General features: G+C 46.7%; 2 protein-coding genes across 4 annotated transcripts in view; both read right to left on the bottom strand.

Annotated features, from left to right (window-relative positions):
* The window catches only part of LOC122991865 (collagen alpha-3(VI) chain-like), a 35,123-nt gene extending 22,512 nt beyond the window's left edge, over positions 1-12,611 (bottom strand). For 2 of the 3 annotated variants that reach the window (XM_044365296.1, XM_044365297.1), the window contains exons 1-15: positions 12,507-12,611; positions 11,642-12,235; positions 10,808-11,407; positions 9,943-10,536; positions 9,109-9,708; positions 8,244-8,837; positions 7,410-8,009; positions 6,545-7,138; positions 5,711-6,310; positions 4,846-5,439; positions 4,012-4,611; positions 3,147-3,740; positions 2,319-2,918; positions 1,460-2,053; positions 605-1,225 (exon numbers count right to left, since the gene is read on the bottom strand). In XM_044365296.1, coding sequence (XP_044221231.1) covers positions 605-1,225; positions 1,460-2,053; positions 2,319-2,918; positions 3,147-3,740; positions 4,012-4,611; positions 4,846-5,439; positions 5,711-6,310; positions 6,545-7,138; positions 7,410-8,009; positions 8,244-8,837; positions 9,109-9,708; positions 9,943-10,536; positions 10,808-11,407; positions 11,642-12,164 — 8,308 coding nt within the window. In that variant the 5' untranslated portion in view covers positions 12,165-12,235; positions 12,507-12,611. Of the gene's footprint in view, positions 1-604; positions 1,226-1,459; positions 2,054-2,318; positions 2,919-3,146; positions 3,741-4,011; positions 4,612-4,845; positions 5,440-5,710; positions 6,311-6,544; positions 7,139-7,409; positions 8,010-8,243; positions 8,838-9,108; positions 9,709-9,942; positions 10,537-10,807; positions 11,408-11,641; positions 12,236-12,506 lie in introns of those variants that run through there. The other variant, XM_044365298.1, reaches the window with a different exon arrangement.
* Positions 12,232-27,041, bottom strand: LOC122992683 (collagen alpha-3(VI) chain-like). Its single transcript, XM_044366553.1, has 19 exons — positions 26,933-27,041; positions 26,099-26,698; positions 25,234-25,827; positions 24,400-24,999; positions 23,535-24,128; positions 22,701-23,300; positions 21,836-22,429; positions 21,002-21,601; positions 20,137-20,730; positions 19,303-19,902; positions 18,438-19,031; positions 17,604-18,203; positions 16,739-17,332; positions 15,905-16,504; positions 15,040-15,633; positions 14,206-14,805; positions 13,341-13,934; positions 12,605-13,106; positions 12,232-12,235 (listed from the first exon to the last, which is right to left on the bottom strand). Exons 1-19 carry the CDS (start codon positions 26,979-26,981, stop codon positions 12,232-12,234), a joined length of 10,107 nt encoding a protein of 3,368 aa, XP_044222488.1. The 5' UTR covers positions 26,982-27,041.
* Positions 27,042-27,043: the final 2 nt, after the last annotated feature.

Below are 27,043 nucleotides of genomic sequence, written 5' to 3'. Positions count from 1 at the left end.
TCAGATCTGGATTTTCAACATCCAGGAGATTCAGCCTCACCTCTTGCCTCTTTCTCCCTTGTTTGAATGATAGGAATCGAGGGTCTAAAGATGGGGTGTCATATGCAGTACAAATTATGAGTTTGTGACATTAGGCTTTATACATTTGTATACATCAATGCAGATTGTTCCTGCCATAATAACATTAAACTTTTAGTTTATGTGGTATAAAAAATATTTGCTGTTTGGAGAGTATGTACATACAAATGTTAAATTACTATTTTTAAAAAGTTTTATTATATAACTCCTGAATATTTCCTTAAAGCATTTAGTTTGACATTGGTAGCAGAATCATCAAATTTCCAATGGACGTATTCTGAAGGAGAAACAATCATGGTCCTAAGACATCTATGGTCAGACTAATTTCCATATCAATGCAAACAAATCACGTTACACTGCCTCGTTTGACTGAAGCTCTGACTTATTTCAACCTCTTTCACCGCCTGTGTGAAGTGACCTGACAAACTGCTCGTATTGATGCTATGTCATCAGAATCCTCAATGTCATTCTCTTTTTGTACGTGAAAGAGTGTACATTTTCATGGCAGAAGGACCAGTTAACATACCAAGTACAGTTGGTGATTCTGGGGTCAACTCTGAGACAGTTTTCTTGATGTCAACAACGACAAACTCCAAGGAGGACTGAAGTTGCTGTTGGACACTGGGAAGGTCAGTGAATTCGGACACAGATAGAGCATAACTGGGGTCGTAGGATATTTTCTCTAGTTCTTCAGTATCAGATCTCCTGGTTCCGATTGCAAAGGTCATGACTCCCAGCTGTTTGAGAGCAGAAGCTGGTGCATCAACACTGTCAAATGACCTTCCACCACTTAACAATATTAGGACCTGTAGGACTCCTTCCAGTCGCCTGCTTCCGGCAGGGGCCGTGAAGACATTATCTATCAAATACTGCAGAGCTGCTCCAGTGTGGAGGGGTCTTCCACCTTTGTGCCTCAAGCCTCTGACAGAGTCAAGAACCTCGCCCTTTGTGGTGTACGTGTTCAGATAGAATTGGACAGCTGGATCTCTGCTGTACTGAACCACTGAGACACGGTCCATATTGTTATCCACACTGAGTGTCTCTACTACTCTTTGGACAAAGTCTCGCATAGCTGGGAATCCAGTTCTAGTACCATCAGATCCATCCAACAAGAACACAACATCCCTTCCTGGTGCCTTTCTGTCCACTAGAGAACACAAAATTTGAGACATATTTAGTTTCATGTGTCAAACCTTTCCCGTGTGACATTCAGATGATGAAAGCTGACCTCAATGTTTAAAATTTACTATATTAATGCTGGCACAAATGATTTTCTCCTAAGTGGCACTGGCTGACTCAAACTCAGTAAAAATACAATTTACTACACTTCAGTTTGCGTCCCACCATGATTGTGGGATGGAAAAATGGGTCACTTTCTTACCAGTTACTGTTGGTGTCATGGGCGTGGCTGTCACTAGCACTGTGCTCATTACAGAGGAGAGCTGTTCTTGGACACTGGGGAGGTCAGTGAAGTCAGACACTGATAGAGTGTAACTAGGGTCATATGATATCTTCTGCAGCTCTCTACTGTCAGAGTTCCTTGTTCCAATACCAATGGCAAAGATGCTCTGCTGTTTGAGAGCAGAGGCTGGGGCATCGACATTGTCAAAAGAACTTCCACCATTTAGCAGGATCAAAATCTGTGGAACACCTTGCAGGCGTCTACTCCCGGAGGAGTTTGTAAAGACGTTGTCTCTGACGTACTGGAGGGCTGCCCCGGTGTTGAGGGGTCTGCCTCCTCTGTGTCTCAGCCCTCTGACCAAATCCACAATATCTTCTCTTGTGGTGTACGTGTTCAGATAGAAATGGACCTCTGCATCTCTGCTGTACTGGACCACAGAGACACGGTCTTTGTTTTGTCCAACATTGAGTTTCTCCACCACTCTCTCAACAAAATCACGCATGGCAGGGAAGCCATTCCTTGTGCCATCAGAACCATCCAAAAGAAACACAATATCCTTTTTGGCAGTGTCCACTGAGAAAAGACAGGAAGACAAAAAATGAAAACCTCTGCAAAGGTACACGTGTGGCCTAATCATCAAGTGGTGGACATGTTTTTTTTAAAGTACCTAGCACTGCCTACTTCAATTTTAAACACTTAGAAAGAACACCGCCACTTCCTGTAAAATGCACACGTTGGACTAAATGAGAATACTACCTCATTTCTTTATTTCCTTCATTGTGAGTGAAACAAGTCAGATAGACATTCAAGCCTGGAAAGGTTGTGCTTCTTAACATACCAGGTAAAGTTGGTGATTCTGGGGTGATGTCAACAACCACCGCCTCCACGGAAGACTGAAGTTGTTGTTGGACGCTGGAAAGGTCGGTGAATTCAGACACAGATAGAGCATAACTAGGATCGTAGGATATCATCTGCAATTCTTGGCTATCAAAGCTCCTACTTCCAATTGCAAAGGTCAAGACTCCCATCTGTTTGAGAGCAGAAGCTGGTTCATCAACACTGTCAAAAGACTTTCCACCACTTAACAATATTAGGACCTGTGGAACTCCTTCCAGGCTCCTACTTCCGGCAGAGGCCGTGAAGACATTATCCCTTAAATACTGGAGAGCTGCTCCAGTGTTGAGGGGTCTTCCGCCTTTGTGCCTCAAGCCTCTGACAGTATCAAGAACCTCGCCCTTTGTGGTGTACGTGTTCAAGTAGAACTGGACAGTTGGATCTCTGCTGTACTGAACCACTGAGACACGATCCTTGTTGTCATCCACACTGAGTGTCTCTACCACTCTTTGGACAAAGTCTCGCATAGCTGGGAATCCAGTTCTAGTATCATCAGATCCATCCAACAAGAACACAACATCCCTTCCGGGGGGCTTTCTGTACACTAGGGAACAAAAATATTGGAAATTGTGTGGATTAATTTCTCAATCATTTCCCTTGTGAAAGTCAGATGATGGAAGCTAACCTCAACATTTACAATTTATTAATGGTGTCACAACAGTTTTCTCTTAGGTGGGACATTCTGACTCAAACTCAGTAAAAATACAACTTCATACATTCCACTTTGCTTCCCACCATGGTTTTGGGATGGAAAAATTGGTCATTTTCTTACCAGTTACTGTTGGTGTCATGCGCGTGGCCCTGACTAACACTGTGCTCATTACAGAAGAGAGCCGTTCTTGGACACTTTGCAGGTCAGTGAACTCAGGCACTAAAAGAGCATAACTAGGATCATACGATATCTTCTGCAACTCTCTAATATCAGAGTTCCTTGTTCCAATGCCAATGACAAAAATACCCTGCTGTTTGAGAGCAGAGGCTGGGGCATCGACATTGTCAAAAGAACTTCCACCATTTAGCAGGATCAACATCTGTGGAACACCTTGCAGGCGCCTACTCCCGGAGGAGTTTGTAAAGACGTTGTCCCTGACGTACTGGAGGGCTGCCCCGGTGTTGAGGGGTCTGCCTCCTTTGTGTTTCAGCCCTCTGACCGAATCCACAATATCCTCTCTGGTGGTGTACGTGTTCAGATAGAAATGGACCTCTGCATCTCTGCTGTACTGGACCACAGAGACACGGTCTTTGTTTTGTCCCACATTGAGTTTCTCCACCACTCTCTCAACAAAATCACGCATGGCAGGGAAGCCATTCCTTGTGCCATCGGAACCATCCAGAAGGAATACGATATCCTTTTTGGCAGTGTCAACTGAGAAAAAGAGAGGAAGACAAACAATAAAAACCTCTGCAAAAAGTACGCTCGTGGCCTGATCATCAATTGGTGGGCCTGTTTTTTTGAAAGCGCCTAGCACTGCCTACTTCAATTTTAAAGACTTGGAAAGCACACCGCCACCTTTCTTTAAATGCACACATGGAGCTAAACAAGTATCACACTTCATGACTTTCTTTCCTCCCTTCTAGTTAAAAAAAAGTCAGATAGCCCTTCAAGCCAGCAAGAGGATGTGCTTTTGTTGACATACCAGGTACAGTTGGTGACTCTGGGGTGACGTCAACAACCACAGCTTCCACGGAAGACTGAAGTTGTTGTTGGACACTGGGAAGGTCAGTGAATTCAGACACAGATAGAGCATAACTGGGGTCGTAGGATATCTTCTGCAGTTCTTTGCTATCAGAGCTCCTGGTTCCGATTGCAAAGGTCAAGACTCCCAGCTGTTTGAGAGCAGAAGCTGGTTCATCAACACTGTCAAAAGACCTTCCACCACTTAACAATATCAGCACCTGTGGGACACCTTCCAGGCGCCTGCTTCCGGCAGAGGCCGTGAAGACATTATCCCTCACGAACTGGAGAGCTGCTCCAGTGTTGAGGGGTCTTCCGCCTTTGTGCCTCAAACCTTTAACAGTGTCAAGGACCTCGCCCTTTGTGGTGTACGTGTTCAGATAGAACTGGACAGCTGGATCTCTGCTGTACTGAACCACTGAGACACGGTCCTTGTTGTCATCCACACTGAGTGTCTCTACTACTCTTTGGACAAAGTCTCGCATAGCTGGGAATCCAGTTCTAGTACCATCAGATCCATCCAACAAGAACACAACATCCCTTCCTGGTGCCTTTCTGTCCACTAGGGAACACAAAATTTGAGACATATTTAGTTTCATGTTTCAAACCTTTCCCGTGTGAAAGTCAGATGATGAAAGCTGACCTCAACCTTGACAATTTTCTCTATTAATGCTGGCACAAATGATTTTCTCCTAAGTGGCACTGGCTGACTCAAACTCAGTAAAAATACAATTTATTACACTTCAGTTTGTGTCCCACCATGATCGTGGGATGGAAAAATGGGTCACTTTCTTACCAGTTACTGTTGGTGTCATGGGCGTGGCCCTCACTAGCACTGTGCTCATTACAGAGGAGAGCTGTTCTTGGACACTGGGGAGGTCAGTGAAGTCAGACACTGATAGAGCGTAACTAGGGTCATATGATATCTTCTGCAGCTCTCTACTGTCAGAGTTCCTTGTTCCAATGCCAATGGCAAAGATGCCCTGCTGTTTGAGAGCAGAGGCTGGGGCATCGACATTGTCAAAAGAACTTCCACCATTTAGCAGGATCAACATCTGTGGAACACCTTGCAGGCGCCTACTCCCGGAGGAGTTTGTAAAGACGTTGTCCCTGACGTACTGGAGGGCTGCCCCGGTGTTGAGGGGTCTGCCTCCTTTGTGTTTCAGCCCTCTGACCGAATCCACAATATCCTCTCTGGTGGTGTACGTGTTCAGATAGAAATGGACCTCCGCATCTCTGCTGTACTGGACCACAGAGACACGGTCTTTGTTGTGTCCCACATTGAGTTTCTCCACCACTCTCTCAACAAAATCACGCATGGCAGGGAAGCCATTCCTTGTGCCATCGGAACCATCCAGAAGGAATACGATATCCTTTTTGGCAGTGTCAACTGAGAAAAAGACAGGAAGACAAACAATAAAAACCTCTGCAAAAAGTACGCTCGTGGCCTGATCATCAATTGGTGGGCCTGTTTTTTTGAAAGCGCCTAGCACTGCCTACTTCAATTTTAAAGACTTGGAAAGCACACCGCCACCTTTCTTTAAATGCACACATGGAGCTAAACAAGTATCACACTTCATGATTTTCTTTCCTTCCTTCTAGTTAAAAAAAAGTCAGATAGCCCTTCAAGCCAGCAAGAGGATGTGCTTTTGTTGACATACCAGGTACAGTTGGTGACTCTGGGGTGACGTCAACAACCACAGCTTCCACGGAAGACTGAAGTTGTTGTTGGACACTGGGAAGGTCAGTGAATTCAGACACAGATAGAGCATAACTGGGGTCGTAGGATATCTTCTGCAGTTCTTTGCTATCAGAGCTCCTGGTTCCGATTGCAAAGGTCAAGACTCCCAGCTGTTTGAGAGCAGAAGCTGGTTCATCAACACTGTCAAAAGACCTTCCACCACTTAACAATATCAGCACCTGTGGGACACCTTTCAGGCGCCTGCTTCCGGCAGAGGCCGTGAAGACATTATCCCTCACGAACTGGAGAGCTGCTCCAGTGTTGAGGGGTCTTCCGCCTTTGTGCCTCAAACCTTTAACAGTGTCAAGGACCTCGCCCTTTGTGGTGTACGTGTTCAGATAGAACTGGACAGCTGGATCTCTGCTGTACTGAACCACTGAGACACGGTCCTTGTTGTCATCCACACTGAGTGTCTCTACTACTCTTTGGACAAAGTCTCGCATAGCTGGGAATCCAGTTCTAGTACCATCAGATCCATCCAACAAGAACACAACATCCCTTCCTGGTGCCTTTCTGTCCACTAGGGAACACAAAATTTGAGACATATTTAGTTTCATGTTTCAAACCTTTCCCGTGTGAAAGTCAGATGATGAAAGCTGACCTCAACCTTGACAATTTTCTCTATTAATGCTGGCACAAATGATTTTCTCCTAAGTGGCACTGGCTGACTCAAACTCAGTAAAAATACAATTTATTACACTTCAGTTTATGTCCCACCATGATCGTGGGATGGAAAAATGGGTCACTTTCTTACCAGTTACTGTTGGTGTCATGGGCGTGGCCCTCACTAGCACTGTGCTCATTACAGAGGAGAGCTGTTCTTGGACACTGGGGAGGTCAGTGAAGTCAGACACTGATAGAGCGTAACTAGGGTCATATGATATCTTCTGCAGCTCTCTACTGTCAGAGTTCCTTGTTCCAATGCCAATGGCAAAGATGCCCTGCTGTTTGAGAGCAGAGGCTGGGGCATCGACATTGTCAAAAGAACTTCCACCATTTAGCAGGATCAACATCTGTGGAACACCTTGCAGGCGCCTACTCCCGGAGGAGTTTGTAAAGACGTTGTCCCTGACGTACTGGAGGGCTGCCCCGGTGTTGAGGGGTCTGCCTCCTTTGTGTTTCAGCCCTCTGACCGAATCCACAATATCCTCTCTGGTGGTGTACGTGTTCAGATAGAAATGGACCTCTGCATCTCTGCTGTACTGGACCACAGAGACACGGTCTTTGTTTTGTCCCACATTGAGTTTCTCCACCACTCTCTCAACAAAATCACGCATGGCAGGGAAGCCATTCCTTGTGCCATCGGAACCATCCAGAAGGAATACAATATCCTTTTTGGCAGTGTCAACTGAGAAAAAGACAGGAAGACAAACAATAAAAACCTCTGCAAAAAGTACGCTCGTGGCCTGATCATCAATTGGTGGGCCTGTTTTTTTGAAAGCGCCTAGCACTGCCTACTTCAATTTTAAAGACTTGGAAAGCACACCGCCACCTTTCTTTAAATGCACACATGGAGCTAAACAAGTATCACACTTCATGACTTTCTTTCCTCCCTTCTAGTTAAAAAAAAGTCAGATAGCCCTTCAAGCCAGCAAGAGGATGTGCTTTTGTTGACATACCAGGTACAGTTGGTGACTCTGGGGTGACGTCAACAACCACAGCTTCCACGGAAGACTGAAGTTGTTGTTGGACACTGGGAAGGTCAGTGAATTCAGACACAGATAGAGCATAACTGGGGTCGTAGGATATCTTCTGCAGTTCTTTGCTATCAGAGCTCCTGGTTCCGATTGCAAAGGTCAAGACTCCCAGCTGTTTGAGAGCAGAAGCTGGTTCATCAACACTGTCAAAAGACCTTCCACCACTTAACAATATCAGCACCTGTGGGACTCCTTCCAGGCGCCTGCTTCCGGCAGAGGCCGTGAAGACATTATCCCTCACTAACTGGAGAGCTGCTCCAGTGTTGAGGGGTCTTCCGCCTTTGTGCCTCAAACCTTTAACAGTGTCAAGGACCTCGCCCTTTGTGGTGTACGTGTTCAGATAGAACTGGACAGCTGTATCTCTGCTGTACTGAACCACTGAGACACGGTCCTTGTTGTCATCCACACTGAGTGTCTCTACTACTCTTTGGACAAAGTCTCGCATAGCTGGGAATCCAGTTCTAGTACCATCAGATCCATCCAACAAGAACACAACATCCCTTCCTGGTGCCTTTCTGTCCACTAGGGAACACAAAATTTGAGACATATTTAGTTTCATGTGTCAAACCTTTCCCGTGTGAAAGTCAGATGATGAAAGCTGACCTCAACCTTGACAATTTACTCTATTAATGCTGGCACAAATGATTTTCTCCTAAGTGGCACTGGCTGACTCAAACTCAGTAAAAATACAATTTATTACACTTCAGTTTGCGTCCCACCATGATCGTGGGATGGAAAAATGGGTCACTTTCTTACCAGTTACTGTTGGTGTCATGGGCGTGGCCCTCACTAGCACTGTGCTCATTACAGAGGAGAGCTGTTCTTGGACACTGGGGAGGTCAGTGAAGTCAGACACTGATAGAGCGTAACTAGGGTCATATGATATCTTCTGCAGCTCTCTACTGTCAGAGTTCCTTGTTCCAATGCCAATGGCAAAGATGCCCTGCTGTTTGAGAGCAGAGGCTGGGGCATCGACATTGTCAAAAGAACTTCCACCATTTAGCAGGATCAACATCTGTGGAACACCTTGCAGGCGCCTACTCCCGGAGGAGTTTGTAAAGACGTTGTCCCTGACGTACTGGAGGGCTGCCCCGGTGTTGAGGGGTCTGCCTCCTTTGTGTTTCAGCCCTCTGACCGAATCCACAATATCCTCTCTGGTGGTGTACGTGTTCAGATAGAAATGGACCTCCGCATCTCTGCTGTACTGGACCACAGAGACACGGTCTTTGTTGTGTCCCACATTGAGTTTCTCCACCACTCTCTCAACAAAATCACGCATGGCAGGGAAGCCATTCCTTGTGCCATCGGAACCATCCAGAAGGAATACGATATCCTTTTTGGCAGTGTCAACTGAGAAAAAGACAGGAAGACAAACAATAAAAACCTCTGCAAAAAGTACGCTCGTGGCCTGATCATCAATTGGTGGGCCTGTTTTTTTGAAAGCGCCTAGCACTGCCTACTTCAATTTTAAAGACTTGGAAAGCACACCGCCACCTTTCTTTAAATGCACACATGGAGCTAAACAAGTATCACACTTCATGATTTTCTTTCCTTCCTTCTAGTTAAAAAAAAGTCAGATAGCCCTTCAAGCCAGCAAGAGGATGTGCTTTTGTTGACATACCAGGTACAGTTGGTGACTCTGGGGTGACGTCAACAACCACAGCTTCCACGGAAGACTGAAGTTGTTGTTGGACACTGGGAAGGTCAGTGAATTCAGACACAGATAGAGCATAACTGGGGTCGTAGGATATCTTCTGCAGTTCTTTGCTATCAGAGCTCCTGGTTCCGATTGCAAAGGTCAAGACTCCCAGCTGTTTGAGAGCAGAAGCTGGTTCATCAACACTGTCAAAAGACCTTCCACCACTTAACAATATCAGCACCTGTGGGACACCTTTCAGGCGCCTGCTTCCGGCAGAGGCCGTGAAGACATTATCCCTCACGAACTGGAGAGCTGCTCCAGTGTTGAGGGGTCTTCCGCCTTTGTGCCTCAAACCTTTAACAGTGTCAAGGACCTCGCCCTTTGTGGTGTACGTGTTCAGATAGAACTGGACAGCTGGATCTCTGCTGTACTGAACCACTGAGACACGGTCCTTGTTGTCATCCACACTGAGTGTCTCTACTACTCTTTGGACAAAGTCTCGCATAGCTGGGAATCCAGTTCTAGTACCATCAGATCCATCCAACAAGAACACAACATCCCTTCCTGGTGCCTTTCTGTCCACTAGGGAACACAAAATTTGAGACATATTTAGTTTCATGTTTCAAACCTTTCCCGTGTGAAAGTCAGATGATGAAAGCTGACCTCAACCTTGACAATTTTCTCTATTAATGCTGGCACAAATGATTTTCTCCTAAGTGGCACTGGCTGACTCAAACTCAGTAAAAATACAATTTATTACACTTCAGTTTATGTCCCACCATGATCGTGGGATGGAAAAATGGGTCACTTTCTTACCAGTTACTGTTGGTGTCATGGGCGTGGCCCTCACTAGCACTGTGCTCATTACAGAGGAGAGCTGTTCTTGGACACTGGGGAGGTCAGTGAAGTCAGACACTGATAGAGCGTAACTAGGGTCATATGATATCTTCTGCAGCTCTCTACTGTCAGAGTTCCTTGTTCCAATGCCAATGGCAAAGATGCCCTGCTGTTTGAGAGCAGAGGCTGGGGCATCGACATTGTCAAAAGAACTTCCACCATTTAGCAGGATCAACATCTGTGGAACACCTTGCAGGCGCCTACTCCCGGAGGAGTTTGTAAAGACGTTGTCCCTGACGTACTGGAGGGCTGCCCCGGTGTTGAGGGGTCTGCCTCCTTTGTGTTTCAGCCCTCTGACCGAATCCACAATATCCTCTCTGGTGGTGTACGTGTTCAGATAGAAATGGACCTCTGCATCTCTGCTGTACTGGACCACAGAGACACGGTCTTTGTTTTGTCCCACATTGAGTTTCTCCACCACTCTCTCAACAAAATCACGCATGGCAGGGAAGCCATTCCTTGTGCCATCGGAACCATCCAGAAGGAATACAATATCCTTTTTGGCAGTGTCAACTGAGAAAAAGACAGGAAGACAAACAATAAAAACCTCTGCAAAAAGTACGCTCGTGGCCTGATCATCAATTGGTGGGCCTGTTTTTTTGAAAGCGCCTAGCACTGCCTACTTCAATTTTAAAGACTTGGAAAGCACACCGCCACCTTTCTTTAAATGCACACATGGAGCTAAACAAGTATCACACTTCATGACTTTCTTTCCTTCCTTCTAGTTAAAAAAAAGTCAGATAGCCCTTCAAGCCAGCAAGAGGATGTGCTTTTGTTGACATACCAGGTACAGTTGGTGACTCTGGGGTGACGTCAACAACCACAGCTTCCACGGAAGACTGAAGTTGTTGTTGGACACTGGGAAGGTCAGTGAATTCAGACACAGATAGAGCATAACTGGGGTCGTAGGATATCTTCTGCAGTTCTTTGCTATCAGAGCTCCTGGTTCCGATTGCAAAGGTCAAGACTCCCAGCTGTTTGAGAGCAGAAGCTGGTTCATCAACACTGTCAAAAGACCTTCCACCACTTAACAATATCAGCACCTGTGGGACTCCTTCCAGGCGCCTGCTTCCGGCAGAGGCCGTGAAGACATTATCCCTCACTAACTGGAGAGCTGCTCCAGTGTTGAGGGGTCTTCCGCCTTTGTGCCTCAAACCTTTAACAGTGTCAAGGACCTCGCCCTTTGTGGTGTACGTGTTCAGATAGAACTGGACAGCTGTATCTCTGCTGTACTGAACCACTGAGACACGGTCCTTGTTGTCATCCACACTGAGTGTCTCTACTACTCTTTGGACAAAGTCTCGCATAGCTGGGAATCCAGTTCTAGTACCATCAGATCCATCCAACAAGAACACAACATCCCTTCCTGGTGCCTTTCTGTCCACTAGGGAACACAAAATTTGAGACATATTTAGTTTCATGTGTCAAACCTTTCCCGTGTGAAAGTCAGATGATGAAAGCTGACCTCAACCTTGACAATTTACTCTATTAATGCTGGCACAAATGATTTTCTCCTAAGTGGCACTGGCTGACTCAAACTCAGTAAAAATACAATTTATTACACTTCAGTTTGCGTCCCACCATGATCGTGGGATGGAAAAATGGGTCACTTTCTTACCAGTTACTGTTGGTGTCATGGGCGTGGCCCTCACTAGCACTGTGCTCATTACAGAGGAGAGCTGTTCTTGGACACTGGGGAGGTCAGTGAAGTCAGACACTGATAGAGCGTAACTAGGGTCATATGATATCTTCTGCAGCTCTCTACTGTCAGAGTTCCTTGTTCCAATGCCAATGGCAAAGATGCCCTGCTGTTTGAGAGCAGAGGCTGGGGCATCGACATTGTCAAAAGAACTTCCACCATTTAGCAGGATCAACATCTGTGGAACACCTTGCAGGCGCCTACTCCCGGAGGAGTTTGTAAAGACGTTGTCCCTGACGTACTGGAGGGCTGCCCCGGTGTTGAGGGGTCTGCCTCCTTTGTGTTTCAGCCCTCTGACCGAATCCACAATATCCTCTCTGGTGGTGTACGTGTTCAGATAGAAATGGACCTCTGCATCTCTGCTGTACTGGACCACAGAGACACGGTCTTTGTTTTGTCCCACATTGAGTTTCTCCACCACTCTCTCAACAAAATCACGCATGGCAGGGAAGCCATTCCTTGTGCCATCGGAACCATCCAGAAGGAATACGATATCCTTTTTGGCAGTGTCAACTGAGAAAAAGACAGGAAGACAAACAATAAAAACCTCTGCAAAAAGTACGCTCGTGGCCTGATCATCAATTGGTGGGCCTGTTTTTTTGAAAGCGCCTAGCACTGCCTACTTCAATTTTAAAGACTTGGAAAGCACACCGCCACCTTTCTTTAAATGCACACATGGAGCTAAACAAGTATCACACTTCATGACTTTCTCTCCTTCCTTCTAGTTAAAAAAAAGTCAGATAGCCCTTCAAGCCAGCAAGAGGATGTGCTTTTGTTGACATACCAGGTACAGTTGGTGACTCTGGGGTGACGTCAACAACCACAGCTTCCACGGAAGACTGAAGTTGTTGTTGGACACTGGGAAGGTCAGTGAATTCAGACACAGATAGAGCATGACTGGGGTCGTAGGATATCTTCTGCAGTTCTTTGCTATCAGAGCTCCTGGTTCCGATTGCAAAGGTCAAGACTCCCAGCTGTTTGAGAGCAGAAGCTGGTTCATCAACACTGTCAAAAGACCTTCCACCACTTAACAATATCAGCACCTGTGGGACTCCTTCCAGGCGCCTGCTTCCGGCAGAGGTCGTGAAGACATTATCCCTCACGAACTGGAGAGCTGCTCCAGTGTTGAGGGGTCTTCCGCCTTTGTGCCTCAAACCTTTAACAGTGTCAAGGACCTCGCCCTTTGTGGTGTACGTGTTCAGATAGAACTGGACAGCTGGATCTCTGCTGTACTGAACCACTGAGACACGGTCCTTGTTGTCATCCACACTGAGTGTCTCTACTACTCTTTGGACAAAGTCTCGCATAGCTGGGAATCCAGTTCTAGTACCATCAGATCCATCCAACAAGAACACAACATCCCTTCCTGGTGCCTTTCTGTCCACTAGGGAACACAAAATTTGAGACATATTTAGTTTCATGTGTCAAACCTTTCCCGTGTGAGAGTCAGATGATGAAAGCTGACCTCAACCTTGACAATTTACTCTATTAATGCTGGCACAAATGATTTTCTCCTAAGTGGCACTGGCTGACTCAAACTCAGTGAAAATACAATTTATTACACTTCAGTTTGCGTCCCACCATGATCGTGGGATGGAAAAATGGGTCACTTTCTTACCAGTTACTGTTGGTGTCATGGGCGTGGCCCTCACTAGCACTGTGCTCATTACAGAGGAGAGCTGTTCTTGGACACTGGGGAGGTCAGTGAAGTCAGACACTGATAGAGCGTAACTAGGGTCATATGATATCTTCTGCAGCTCTCTACTGTCAGAGTTCCTTGTTCCAATGCCAATGGCAAAGATGCCCTGCTGTTTGAGAGCAGAGGCTGGGGCATCGACATTGTCAAAAGAACTTCCACCATTTAGCAGGATCAACATCTGTGGAACACCTTGCAGGCGCCTACTCCCGGAGGAGTTTGTAAAGACGTTGTCCCTGACGTACTGGAGGGCTGCCCCGGTGTTGAGGGGTCTGCCTCCTTTGTGTTTCAGCCCTCTGACCGAATCCACAATATCCTCTCTGGTGGTGTACGTGTTCAGATAGAAATGGACCTCTGCATCTCTGCTGTACTGGACCACAGAGACACGGTCTTTGTTGTGTCCCACATTGAGTTTCTCCACCACTCTCTCAACAAAATCACGCATGGCAGGGAAGCCATTCCTTGTGCCATCGGAACCATCCAGAAGGAATACGATATCCTTTTTGGCAGTGTCAACTGAGAAAAAGACAGGAAGACAAACAATAAAAACCTCTGCAAAAAGTACGCTCGTGGCCTGATCATCAATTGGTGGGCCTGTTTTTTTGAAAGCGCCTAGCACTGCCTACTTCAATTTTAAAGACTTGGAAAGCACACCGCCACCTTTCTTTAAATGCACACATGGAGCTAAACAAGTATCACACTTCATGACTTTCTTTCCTTCCTTCTAGTTAAAAAAAAGTCAGATAGCCCTTCAAGCCAGCAAGAGGATGTGCTTTTGTTGACATACCAGGTACAGTTGGTGACTCTGGGGTGACGTCAACAACCACAGCTTCCACGGAAGACTGAAGTTGTTGTTGGACACTGGGAAGGTCAGTGAATTCAGACACAGATAGAGCATAACTGGGGTCATAGGATATCTTCTGCAGTTCTTTGCTATCAGAGCTCCTGGTTCCGATTGCAAAGGTCAAGACTCCCAGCTGTTTGAGAGCAGAAGCTGGTTCATCAACACTGTCAAAAGACCTTCCACCACTTAACAATATCAGCACCTGTGGGACACCTTTCAGGCGCCTGCTTCCGGCAGAGGCCGTGAAGACATTATCCCTCACGAACTGGAGAGCTGCTCCAGTGTTGAGGGGTCTTCCGCCTTTGTGCCTCAAACCTTTAACAGTGTCAAGGACCTCGCCCTTTGTGGTGTACGTGTTCAGATAGAACTGGACAGCTGGATCTCTGCTGTACTGAACCACTGAGACACGGTCCTTGTTGTCATCCACACTGAGTGTCTCTACTACTCTTTGGACAAAGTCTCGCATAGCTGGGAATCCAGTTCTAGTACCATCAGATCCATCCAACAAGAACACAACATCCCTTCCTGGTGCCTTTCTGTCCACTAGGGAACACAAAATTTGAGACATATTTAGTTTCATGTGTCAAACCTTTCCCGTGTGAGAGTCAGATGATGAAAGCTGACCTCAACCTTTACAATTTACTCTATTAATGCTGGCACAAATGATTTTCTCCTAAGTGGCACTGGCTGACTCAAACTCAGTAAAAATACAATTTATTACACTTCAGTTTGCGTCCCACCATGATCGTGGGATGGAAAAATGGGTCACTTTCTTACCAGTTACTGTTGGTGTCATGGGCGTGGCCCTCACTAGCACTGTGCTCATTACAGAGGAGAGCTGTTCTTGGACACTGGGGAGGTCAGTGAAGTCAGACACTGATAGAGCGTAACTAGGGTCATATGATATCTTCTGCAGCTCTCTACTGTCAGAGTTCCTTGTTCCAATGCCAATGGCAAAGATGCCCTGCTGTTTGAGAGCAGAGGCTGGGGCATCGACATTGTCAAAAGAACTTCCACCATTTAGCAGGATCAACATCTGTGGAACACCTTGCAGGCGCCTACTCCCAGAGGAGTTTGTAAAGACGTTGTCCCTGACGTACTGGAGGGCTGCCCCGGTGTTGAGGGGTCTGCCTCCTTTGTGTTTCAGCCCTCTGACCGAATCCACAATATCCTCTCTGGTGGTGTACGTGTTCAGATAGAAATGGACCTCTGCATCTCTGCTGTACTGGACCACAGAGACACGGTCTTTGTTGTGTCCCACATTGAGTTTCTCCACCACTCTCTCAACAAAATCACGCATGGCAGGGAAGCCATTCCTTGTGCCATCGGAACCATCCAGAAGGAATACGATATCCTTTTTGGCAGTGTCAACTGAGAAAAAGACAGGAAGACAAACAATAAAAACCTCTGCAAAAAGTACGCTCGTGGCCTGATCATCAATTGGTGGGCCTGTTTTTTTGAAAGCGCCTAGCACTGCCTACTTCAATTTTAAAGACTTGGAAAGCACACCGCCACCTTTCTTTAAATGCACACATGGAGCTAAACAAGTATCACACTTCATGACTTTCTTTCCTTCCTTCTAGTTAAAAAAAAGTCAGATAGCCCTTCAAGCCAGCAAGAGGATGTGCTTTTGTTGACATACCAGGTACAGTTGGTGACTCTGGGGTGACGTCAACAACCACAGCTTCCACGGAAGACTGAAGTTGTTGTTGGACACTGGGAAGGTCAGTGAATTCAGACACAGATAGAGCATAACTGGGGTCGTAGGATATCTTCTGCAGTTCTTTGCTATCAGAGCTCCTGGTTCCGATTGCAAAGGTCAAGACTCCCAGCTGTTTGAGAGCAGAAGCTGGTTCATCAACACTGTCAAAAGACCTTCCACCACTTAACAATATCAGCACCTGTGGGACTCTTTCCAGGCGCCTGCTTCCGGCAGAGGCCGTGAAGACATTATCCCTCACGAACTGGAGAGCTGCTCCAGTGTTGAGGGGTCTTCCGCCTTTGTGCCTCAAACCTTTAACAGTGTCAAGGACCTCGCCCTTTGTGGTGTATGTGTTCAGATAGAACTGGACAGCTGGATCTCTGCTGTACTGAACCACTGAGACACGGTCCTTGTTGTCATCCACACTGAGTGTCTCTACTACTCTTTGGACAAAGTCTCGCATAGCTGGGAATCCAGTTCTAGTACCATCAGATCCATCCAACAAGAACACAACATCCCTTCCTGGTGCCTTTCTGTCCACTAGGGAACACAAAATTTGAGACATATTTAGTTTCATGTGTCAAACCTTTCCCGTGTGAGAGTCAGATGATGAAAGCTGACCTCAACCTTTACAATTTACTCTATTAATGCTGGCACAAATGATTTTCTCCTAAGTGGCACTGGCTGACTCAAACTCAGTAAAAATACAATTTATTACACTTCAGTTTGCGTCCCACCATGATCGTGGGATGGAAAAATGGGTCACTTTCTTACCAGTTACTGTTGGTGTCATGGGCGTGGCCCTCACTAGCACTGTGCTCATTACAGAGGAGAGCTGTTCTTGGACACTGGGGAGGTCAGTGAAGTCAGACACTGATAGAGCATAACTAGGGTCATATGATATCTTCTGCAGCTCTCTACTGTCAGAGTTCCTTGTTCCAATGCCAATGGCAAAGATGCCCTGCTGTTTGAGAGCAGAGGCTGGGGCATCGACATTGTCAAAAGAACTTCCACCATTTAGCAGGATCAACATCTGTGGAACACCTTGCAGGCGCCTACTCCCGGAGGAGTTTGTAAAGACGTTGTCCCTGACGTACTGGAGGGCTGCCCCGGTGTTGAGGGGTCTGCCTCCTTTGTGTTTCAGCCCTCTGACCGAATCCACAATATCCTCTCTGGTGGTGTACGTGTTCAGATAGAAATGGACCTCTGCATCTCTGCTGTACTGGACCACAGAGACACGGTCTTTGTTGTGTCCCACATTGAGTTTCTCCACCACTCTCTCAACAAAATCACGCATGGCAGGGAAGCCATTCCTTGTGCCATCGGAACCATCCAGAAGGAATACGATATCCTTTTTGGCAGTGTCAACTGAGAAAAAGACAGGAAGACAAACAATAAAAACCTCTGCAAAAAGTACGCTCGTGGCCTGATCATCAATTGGTGGGCCTGTTTTTTTGAAAGCGCCTAGCACTGCCTACTTCAATTTTAAAGACTTGGAAAGCACACCGCCACCTTTCTTTAAATGCACACATGGAGCTAAACAAGTATCACACTTCATGACTTTCTTTCCTTCCTTCTAGTTAAAAAAAAGTCAGATAGCCCTTCAAGCCAGCAAGAGGATGTGCTTTTGTTGACATACCAGGTACAGTTGGTGACTCTGGGGTGACGTCAACAACCACAGCTTCCACGGAAGACTGAAGTTGTTGTTGGACACTGGGAAGGTCAGTGAATTCAGACACAGATAGAGCATGACTGGGGTCGTAGGATATCTTCTGCAGTTCTTTGCTATCAGAGCTCCTGGTTCCGATTGCAAAGGTCAAGACTCCCAGCTGTTTGAGAGCAGAAGCTGGTTCATCAACACTGTCAAAAGACCTTCCACCACTTAACAATATCAGCACCTGTGGGACTCCTTCCAGGCGCCTGCTTCCGGCAGAGGCCGTGAAGACATTATCCCTCACGAACTGGAGAGCTGCTCCAGTGTTGAGGGGTCTTCCGCCTTTGTGCCTCAAACCTTTAACAGTGTCAAGGACCTCGCCCTTTGTGGTGTACGTGTTCAGATAGAACTGGACAGCTGTATCTCTGCTGTACTGAACCACTGAGACACGGTCCTTGTTGTCATCCACACTGAGTGTCTCTACTACTCTTTGGACAAAGTCTCGCATAGCTGGGAATCCAGTTCTAGTACCATCAGATCCATCCAACAAGAACACAACATCCCTTCCTGGTGCCTTTCTGTCCACTAGGGAACACAAAATTTGAGACATATTTAGTTTCATGTTTCAAACCTTTCCCGTGTGAAAGTCAGATGATGAAAGCTGACCTCAACCTTGACAATTTACTCTATTAATGCTGGCACAAATGATTTTCTCCTAAGTGGCACTGGCTGACTCAAACTCAGTAAAAATACAATTTATTACACTTCAGTTTGTGTCCCACCATGATCGTGGGATGGAAAAATGGGTCACTTTCTTACCAGTTACTGTTGGTGTCATGGGCGTGGCCCTCACTAGCACTGTGCTCATTACAGAGGAGAGCTGTTCTTGGACACTGGGGAGGTCAGTGAAGTCAGACACTGATAGAGCGTAACTAGGGTCATATGATATCTTCTGCAGCTCTCTACTGTCAGAGTTCCTTGTTCCAATGCCAATGGCAAAGATGCCCTGCTGTTTGAGAGCAGAGGCTGGGGCATCGACATTGTCAAAAGAACTTCCACCATTTAGCAGGATCAACATCTGTGGAACACCTTGCAGGCGCCTACTCCCGGAGGAGTTTGTAAAGACGTTGTCCCTGACGTACTGGAGGGCTGCCCCGGTGTTGAGGGGTCTGCCTCCTTTGTGTTTCAGCCCTCTGACCGAATCCACAATATCCTCTCTGGTGGTGTACGTGTTCAGATAGAAATGGACCTCTGCATCTCTGCTGTACTGGACCACAGAGACACGGTCTTTGTTTTGTCCCACATTGAGTTTCTCCACCACTCTCTCAACAAAATCACGCATGGCAGGGAAGCCATTCCTTGTGCCATCGGAACCATCCAGAAGGAATACGATATCCTTTTTGGCAGTGTCAACTGAGAAAAAGACAGGAAGACAAACAATAAAAACCTCTGCAAAAAGTACGCTCGTGGCCTGATCATCAATTGGTGGGCCTGCTTTTTTGAAAGCGCCTAGCACTGCCTACTTCAATTTTAAAGACTTGGAAAGCACACCGCCACCTTTCTTTAAATGCACACATGGAGCTAAACAAGTATCACACTTCATGACTTTCTTTCCTTCCTTCTAGTTAAAAAAAAGTCAGATAGCCCTTCAAGCCAGCAAGAGGATGTGCTTTTGTTGACATACCAGGTACAGTTGGTGACTCTGGGGTGACGTCAACAACCACAGCTTCCACGGAAGACTGAAGTTGTTGTTGGACACTGGGAAGGTCAGTGAATTCAGACACAGATAGAGCATAACTGGGGTCGTAGGATATCTTCTGCAGTTCTTTGCTATCAGAGCTCCTGGTTCCGATTGCAAAGGTCAAGACTCCCAGCTGTTTGAGAGCAGAAGCTGGTTCATCAACACTGTCAAAAGACCTTCCACCACTTAACAATATCAGCACCTGTGGGACTCCTTCCAGGCGCCTGCTTCCGGCAGAGGCCGTGAAGACATTATCCCTCACGAACTGGAGAGCTGCTCCAGTGTTGAGGGGTCTTCCGCCTTTGTGCCTCAAACCTTTAACAGTGTCAAGGACCTCGCCCTTTGTGGTGTACGTGTTCAGATAGAACTGGACAGCTGTATCTCTGCTGTACTGAACCACTGAGACACGGTCCTTGTTGTCATCCACACTGAGTGTCTCTACTACTCTTTGGACAAAGTCTCGCATAGCTGGGAATCCAGTTCTAGTACCATCAGATCCATCCAACAAGAACACAACATCCCTTCCTGGTGCCTTTCTGTCCACTAGGGAACACAAAATTTGAGACATATTTAGTTTCATGTGTCAAACCTTTCCCGTGTGAGAGTCAGATGATGAAAGCTGACCTCAACCTTTACAATTTACTCTATTAATGCTGGCACAAATGATTTTCTCCTAAGTGGCACTGGCTGACTCAAACTCAGTAAAAATACAATTTATTACACTTCAGTTTGCGTCCCACCATGATCGTGGGATGGAAAAATGGGTCACTTTCTTACCAGTTACTGTTGGTGTCATGGGCGTGGCCCTCACTAGCACTGTGCTCATTACAGAGGAGAGCTGTTCTTGGACACTGGGGAGGTCAGTGAAGTCAGACACTGATAGAGCGTAACTAGGGTCATATGATATCTTCTGCAGCTCTCTACTGTCAGAGTTCCTTGTTCCAATGCCAATGGCAAAGATGCCCTGCTGTTTGAGAGCAGAGGCTGGGGCATCGACATTGTCAAAAGAACTTCCACCATTTAGCAGGATCAACATCTGTGGAACACCTTGCAGGCGCCTACTCCCGGAGGAGTTTGTAAAGACGTTGTCCCTGACGTACTGGAGGGCTGCCCCGGTGTTGAGGGGTCTGCCTCCTTTGTGTTTCAGCCCTCTGACCGAATCCACAATATCCTCTCTGGTGGTGTACGTGTTCAGATAGAAATGGACCTCTGCATCTCTGCTGTACTGGACCACAGAGACACGGTCTTTGTTGTGTCCCACATTGAGTTTCTCCACCACTCTCTCAACAAAATCACGCATGGCAGGGAAGCCATTCCTTGTGCCATCGGAACCATCCAGAAGGAATACGATATCCTTTTTGGCAGTGTCAACTGAGAAAAAGACAGGAAGACAAACAATAAAAACCTCTGCAAAAAGTACGCTCGTGGCCTGATCATCAATTGGTGGGCCTGTTTTTTTGAAAGCGCCTAGCACTGCCTACTTCAATTTTAAAGACTTGGAAAGCACACCGCCACCTTTCTTTAAATGCACACATGGAGCTAAACAAGTATCACACTTCATGACTTTCTTTCCTTCCTTCTAGTTAAAAACAAGTCAGATAGCCCTTCAAGCCAGCAAGAGGATGTGCTTTTGTTGACATACCAGGTACAGTTGGTGACTCTGGGGTGACGTCAACAACCACAGCTTCCACGGAAGACTGAAGTTGTTGTTGGACACTGGGAAGGTCAGTGAATTCAGACACAGATAGAGCATAACTGGGGTCGTAGGATATCTTCTGCAGTTCTTTGCTATCAGAGCTCCTGGTTCCGATTGCAAAGGTCAAGACTCCCAGCTGTTTGAGAGCAGAAGCTGGTTCATCAACACTGTCAAAAGACCTTCCACCACTTAACAATATCAGCACCTGTGGGACTCCTTCCAGGCGCCTGCTTCCGGCAGAGGCCGTGAAGACATTATCCCTCACGAACTGGAGAGCTGCTCCAGTGTTGAGGGGTCTTCCGCCTTTGTGCCTCAAACCTTTAACAGTGTCAAGGACCTCGCCCTTTGTGGTGTACGTGTTCAGATAGAACTGGACAGCTGGATCTCTGCTGTACTGAACCACTGAGACACGGTCCTTGTTGTCATCCACACTGAGTGTCTCTACTACTCTTTGGACAAAGTCTCGCATAGCTGGGAATCCAGTTCTAGTACCATCAGATCCATCCAACAAGAACACAACATCCCTTCCTGGTGCCTTTCTGTCCACTAGGGAACACAAAATTTGAGACATATTTAGTTTCATGTGTCAAACCTTTCCCGTGTGAGAGTCAGATGATGAAAGCTGACCTCAACCTTTACAATTTACTCTATTAATGCTGGCACAAATGATTTTCTCCTAAGTGGCACTGGCTGACTCAAACTCAGTAAAAATACAATTTATTACACTTCAGTTTGCGTCCCACCATGATCGTGGGATGGAAAAATGGGTCACTTTCTTACCAGTTACTGTTGGTGTCATGGGCGTGGCCCTCACTAGCACTGTGCTCATTACAGAGGAGAGCTGTTCTTGGACACTGGGGAGGTCAGTGAAGTCAGACACTGATAGAGCGTAACTGGGGTCATATGATATCTTCTGCAGCTCTCTACTGTCAGAGTTCCTTGTTCCAATGCCAATGGCAAAGATGCCCTGCTGTTTGAGAGCAGAGGCTGGGGCATCGACATTGTCAAAAGAACTTCCACCATTTAGCAGGATCAACATCTGTGGAACACCTTGCAGGCGCCTACTCCCGGAGGAGTTTGTAAAGACGTTGTCCCTGACGTACTGGAGGGCTGCCCCGGTGTTGAGGGGTCTGCCTCCTTTGTGTTTCAGCCCTCTGACCGAATCCACAATATCCTCTCTGGTGGTGTACGTGTTCAGATAGAAATGGACCTCTGCATCTCTGCTGTACTGGACCACAGAGACACGGTCTTTGTTGTGTCCCACATTGAGTTTCTCCACCACTCTCTCAACAAAATCACGCATGGCAGGGAAGCCATTCCTTGTGCCATCGGAACCATCCAGAAGGAATACGATATCCTTTTTGGCAGTGTCAACTGAGAAAAAGACAGGAAGACAAACAATAAAAACCTCTGCAAAAAGTACGCTCGTGGCCTGATCATCAATTGGTGGGCCTGTTTTTTTGAAAGCGCCTAGCACTGCCTACTTCAATTTTAAAGACTTGGAAAGCACACCGCCACCTTTCTTTAAATGCACACATGGAGCTAAACAAGTATCACACTTCATGACTTTCTTTCCTTCCTTCTAGTTAAAAAAAAGTCAGATAGCCCTTCAAGCCAGCAAGAGGATGTGCTTTTGTTGACATACCAGGTACAGTTGGTGACTCTGGGGTGACGTCAACAACCACAGCTTCCACGGAAGACTGAAGTTGTTGTTGGACACTGGGAAGGTCAGTGAATTCAGACACAGATAGAGCATAACTGGGGTCGTAGGATATCTTCTGCAGTTCTTTGCTATCAGAGCTCCTGGTTCCGATTGCAAAGGTCAAGACTCCCAGCTGTTTGAGAGCAGAAGCTGGTTCATCAACACTGTCAAAAGACCTTCCACCACTTAACAATATCAGCACCTGTGGGACTCCTTCCAGGCGCCTGCTTCCGGCAGAGGGCGTGAAGACATTATCCCTCACGAACTGGAGAGCTGCTCCAGTGTTGAGGGGTCTTCCGCCTTTGTGCCTCAAACCTTTAACAGTGTCAAGGACCTCGCCCTTTGTGGTGTACGTGTTCAGATAGAACTGGACAGCTGGATCTCTGCTGTACTGAACCACTGAGACACGGTCCTTGTTGTCATCCACACTGAGTGTCTCTACTACTCTTTGGACAAAGTCTCGCATAGCTGGGAATCCAGTTCTAGTACCATCAGATCCATCCAACAAGAACACAACATCCCTTCCTGGTGCCTTTCTGTCCACTAGGGAACACAAAATTTGAGACATATTTAGTTTCATGTTTCAAACCTTTCCCGTGTGAAAGTCAGATGATGAAAGCTGACCTCAACCTTGACAATTTACTCTATTAATGCTGGCACAAATGATTTTCTCCTAAGTGGCACTGGCTGACTCAAACTCAGTAAAAATACAATTTATTACACTTCAGTTTATGTCCCACCATGATCGTGGGATGGAAAAATGGGTCACTTTCTTACCAGTTACTGTTGGTGTCATGGGCGTGGCCCTCACTAGCACTGTGCTCATTACAGAGGAGAGCTGTTCTTGGACACTGGGGAGGTCAGTGAAGTCAGACACTGATAGAGCGTAACTGGGGTCATATGATATCTTCTGCAGCTCTCTACTGTCAGAGTTCCTTGTTCCAATGCCAATGGCAAAGATGCCCTGCTGTTTGAGAGCAGAGGCTGGGGCATCGACATTGTCAAAAGAACTTCCACCATTTAGCAGGATCAACATCTGTGGAACACCTTGCAGGCGCCTACTCCCGGAGGAGTTTGTAAAGACGTTGTCCCTGACGTACTGGAGGGCTGCCCCGGTGTTGAGGGGTCTGCCTCCTTTGTGTTTCAGCCCTCTGACCGAATCCACAATATCCTCTCTGGTGGTGTACGTGTTCAGATAGAAATGGACCTCTGCATCTCTGCTGTACTGGACCACAGAGACACGGTCTTTGTTGTGTCCCACATTGAGTTTCTCCACCACTCTCTCAACAAAATCACGCATGGCAGGGAAGCCATTCCTTGTGCCATCGGAACCATCCAGAAGGAATACGATATCCTTTTTGGCAGTGTCAACTGAGAAAAAGACAGGAAGACAAACAATAAAAACCTCTGCAAAAAGTACGCTCGTGGCCTGATCATCAATTGGTGGGCCTGTTTTTTTGAAAGCGCCTAGCACTGCCTACTTCAATTTTAAAGACTTGGAAAGCACACCGCCACCTTTCTTTAAATGCACACATGGAGCTAAACAAGTATCACACTTCATGACTTTCTTTCCTTCCTTCTAGTTAAAAAAAAGTCAGATAGCCCTTCAAGCCAGCAAGAGGATGTGCTTTTGTTGACATACCAGGTACAGTTGGTGACTCTGGGGTGACGTCAACAACCACAGCTTCCACGGAAGACTGAAGTTGTTGTTGGACACTGGGAAGGTCAGTGAATTCAGACACAGATAGAGCATAACTGGGGTCGTAGGATATCTTCTGCAGTTCTTTGCTATCAGAGCTCCTGGTTCCGATTGCAAAGGTCAAGACTCCCAGCTGTTTGAGAGCAGAAGCTGGTTCATCAACACTGTCAAAAGACCTTCCACCACTTAACAATATCAGCACCTGTGGGACTCCTTCCAGGTGCCTGCTTCCGGCAGAGGGCGTGAAGACATTATCCCTCACGAACTGGAGAGCTGCTCCAGTGTTGAGGGGTCTTCCGCCTTTGTGCCTCAAACCTTTAACAGTGTCAAGGACCTCGCCCTTTGTGGTGTACGTGTTCAGATAGAACTGGACAGCTGGATCTCTGCTGTACTGAACCACTGAGACACGGTCCTTGTTGTCATCCACACTGAGTGTCTCTACTACTCTTTGGACAAAGTCTCGCATAGCTGGGAATCCAGTTCTAGTACCATCAGATCCATCCAACAAGAACACAACATCCCTTCCTGGTGCCTTTCTGTCCACTAGGGAACACAAAATTTGAGACATATTTAGTTTCATGTGTCAAACCTTTCCCGTGTGAGAGTCAGATGATGAAAGCTGACCTCAACCTTTACAATTTACTCTATTAATGCTGGCACAAATGATTTTCTCCTAAGTGGCACTGGCTGACTCAAACTCAGTAAAAATACAATTTATTACACTTCAGTTTGCGTCCCACCATGATCGTGGGATGGAAAAATGGGTCACTTTCTTACCAGTTACTGTTGGTGTCATGGGCGTGGCCCTCACTAGCACTGTGCTCATTACAGAGGAGAGCTGTTCTTGGACACTGGGGAGGTCAGTGAAGTCAGACACTGATAGAGCGTAACTGGGGTCATATGATATCTTCTGCAGCTCTCTACTGTCAGAGTTCCTTGTTCCAATGCCAATGGCAAAGATGCCCTGCTGTTTGAGAGCAGAGGCTGGGGCATCGACATTGTCAAAAGAACTTCCACCATTTAGCAGGATCAACATCTGTGGAACACCTTGCAGGCGCCTACTCCCGGAGGAGTTTGTAAAGACGTTGTCCCTGACGTACTGGAGGGCTGCCCCGGTGTTGAGGGGTCTGCCTCCTTTGTGTTTCAGCCCTCTGACCGAATCCACAATATCCTCTCTGGTGGTGTACGTGTTCAGATAGAAATGGACCTCTGCATCTCTGCTGTACTGGACCACAGAGACACGGTCTTTGTTGTGTCCCACATTGAGTTTCTCCACCACTCTCTCAACAAAATCACGCATGGCAGGGAAGCCATTCCTTGTGCCATCGGAACCATCCAGAAGGAATACGATATCCTTTTTGGCAGTGTCAACTGAGAAAAAGACAGGAAGACAAACAATAAAAACCTCTGCAAAAAGTACGCTCGTGGCCTGATCATCAATTGGTGGGCCTGTTTTTTTGAAAGCGCCTAGCACTGCCTACTTCAATTTTAAAGACTTGGAAAGCACACCGCCACCTTTCTTTAAATGCACACATGGAGCTAAACAAGTATCACACTTCATGACTTTCTTTCCTTCCTTCTAGTTAAAAAAAAGTCAGATAGCCCTTCAAGCCAGCAAGAGGATGTGCTTTTGTTGACATACCAGGTACAGTTGGTGACTCTGGGGTGACGTCAACAACCACAGCTTCCACGGAAGACTGAAGTTGTTGTTGGACACTGGGAAGGTCAGTGAATTCAGACACAGATAGAGCATAACTGGGGTCGTAGGATATCTTCTGCAGTTCTTTGCTATCAGAGCTCCTGGTTCCGATTGCAAAGGTCAAGACTCCCAGCTGTTTGAGAGCAGAAGCTGGTTCATCAACACTGTCAAAAGACCTTCCACCACTTAACAATATCAGCACCTGTGGGACTCCTTCCAGGTGCCTGCTTCCGGCAGAGGGCGTGAAGACATTATCCCTCACGAACTGGAGAGCTGCTCCAGTGTTGAGGGGTCTTCCGCCTTTGTGCCTCAAACCTTTAACAGTGTCAAGGACCTCGCCCTTTGTGGTGTACGTGTTCAGATAGAACTGGACAGCTGGATCTCTGCTGTACTGAACCACTGAGACACGGTCCTTGTTGTCATCCACACTGAGTGTCTCTACTACTCTTTGGACAAAGTCTCGCATAGCTGGGAATCCAGTTCTAGTACCATCAGATCCATCCAACAAGAACACAACATCCCTTCCTGGTGCCTTTCTGTCCACTAGGGAACACAAAATTTGAGACATATTTAGTTTCATGTGTCAAACCTTTCCCGTGTGAGAGTCAGATGATGAAAGCTGACCTCAACCTTTACAATTTACTCTATTAATGCTGGCACAAATGATTTTCTCCTAAGTGGCACTGGCTGACTCAAACTCAGTAAAAATACAATTTATTACACTTCAGTTTGCGTCCCACCATGATCGTGGGATGGAAAAATGGGTCACTTTCTTACCAGTTACTGTTGGTGTCATGGGCGTGGCCCTCACTAGCACTGTGCTCATTACAGAGGAGAGCTGTTCTTGGACACTGGGGAGGTCAGTGAAGTCAGACACTGATAGAGCGT

Source organism: Thunnus albacares, chromosome 11 (assembly GCF_914725855.1).
Source record: "Thunnus albacares chromosome 11, fThuAlb1.1, whole genome shotgun sequence".
NCBI lineage: Eukaryota > Metazoa > Chordata > Actinopteri > Scombriformes > Scombridae > Thunnus > Thunnus albacares.
The sequence above is the reverse complement of the archived record's forward strand: the minus strand, read 5'-3'. Positions and strand labels throughout refer to the sequence as shown.

Excerpts from the sequence above, each read along its gene's own strand:
- LOC122992683 (XM_044366553.1), bottom strand. The coding sequence starts at position 26,981 with ATGAGCACAGTGCTAGTGAGGGCCACGCCCATGACACCAACAGTAACT. Across the intron at positions 18,204-18,437 it reads CATGACACCAACAGTAACTG|TGGACAGAAAGGCACCAGGA; the intron begins GTAAGAAAGTGA and ends TGTGTTCCCTAG. Across the intron at positions 15,634-15,904 it reads AGAGTCACCAACTGTACCTG|TTGACACTGCCAAAAAGGAT; the intron begins GTATGTCAACAA and ends TCTTTTTCTCAG.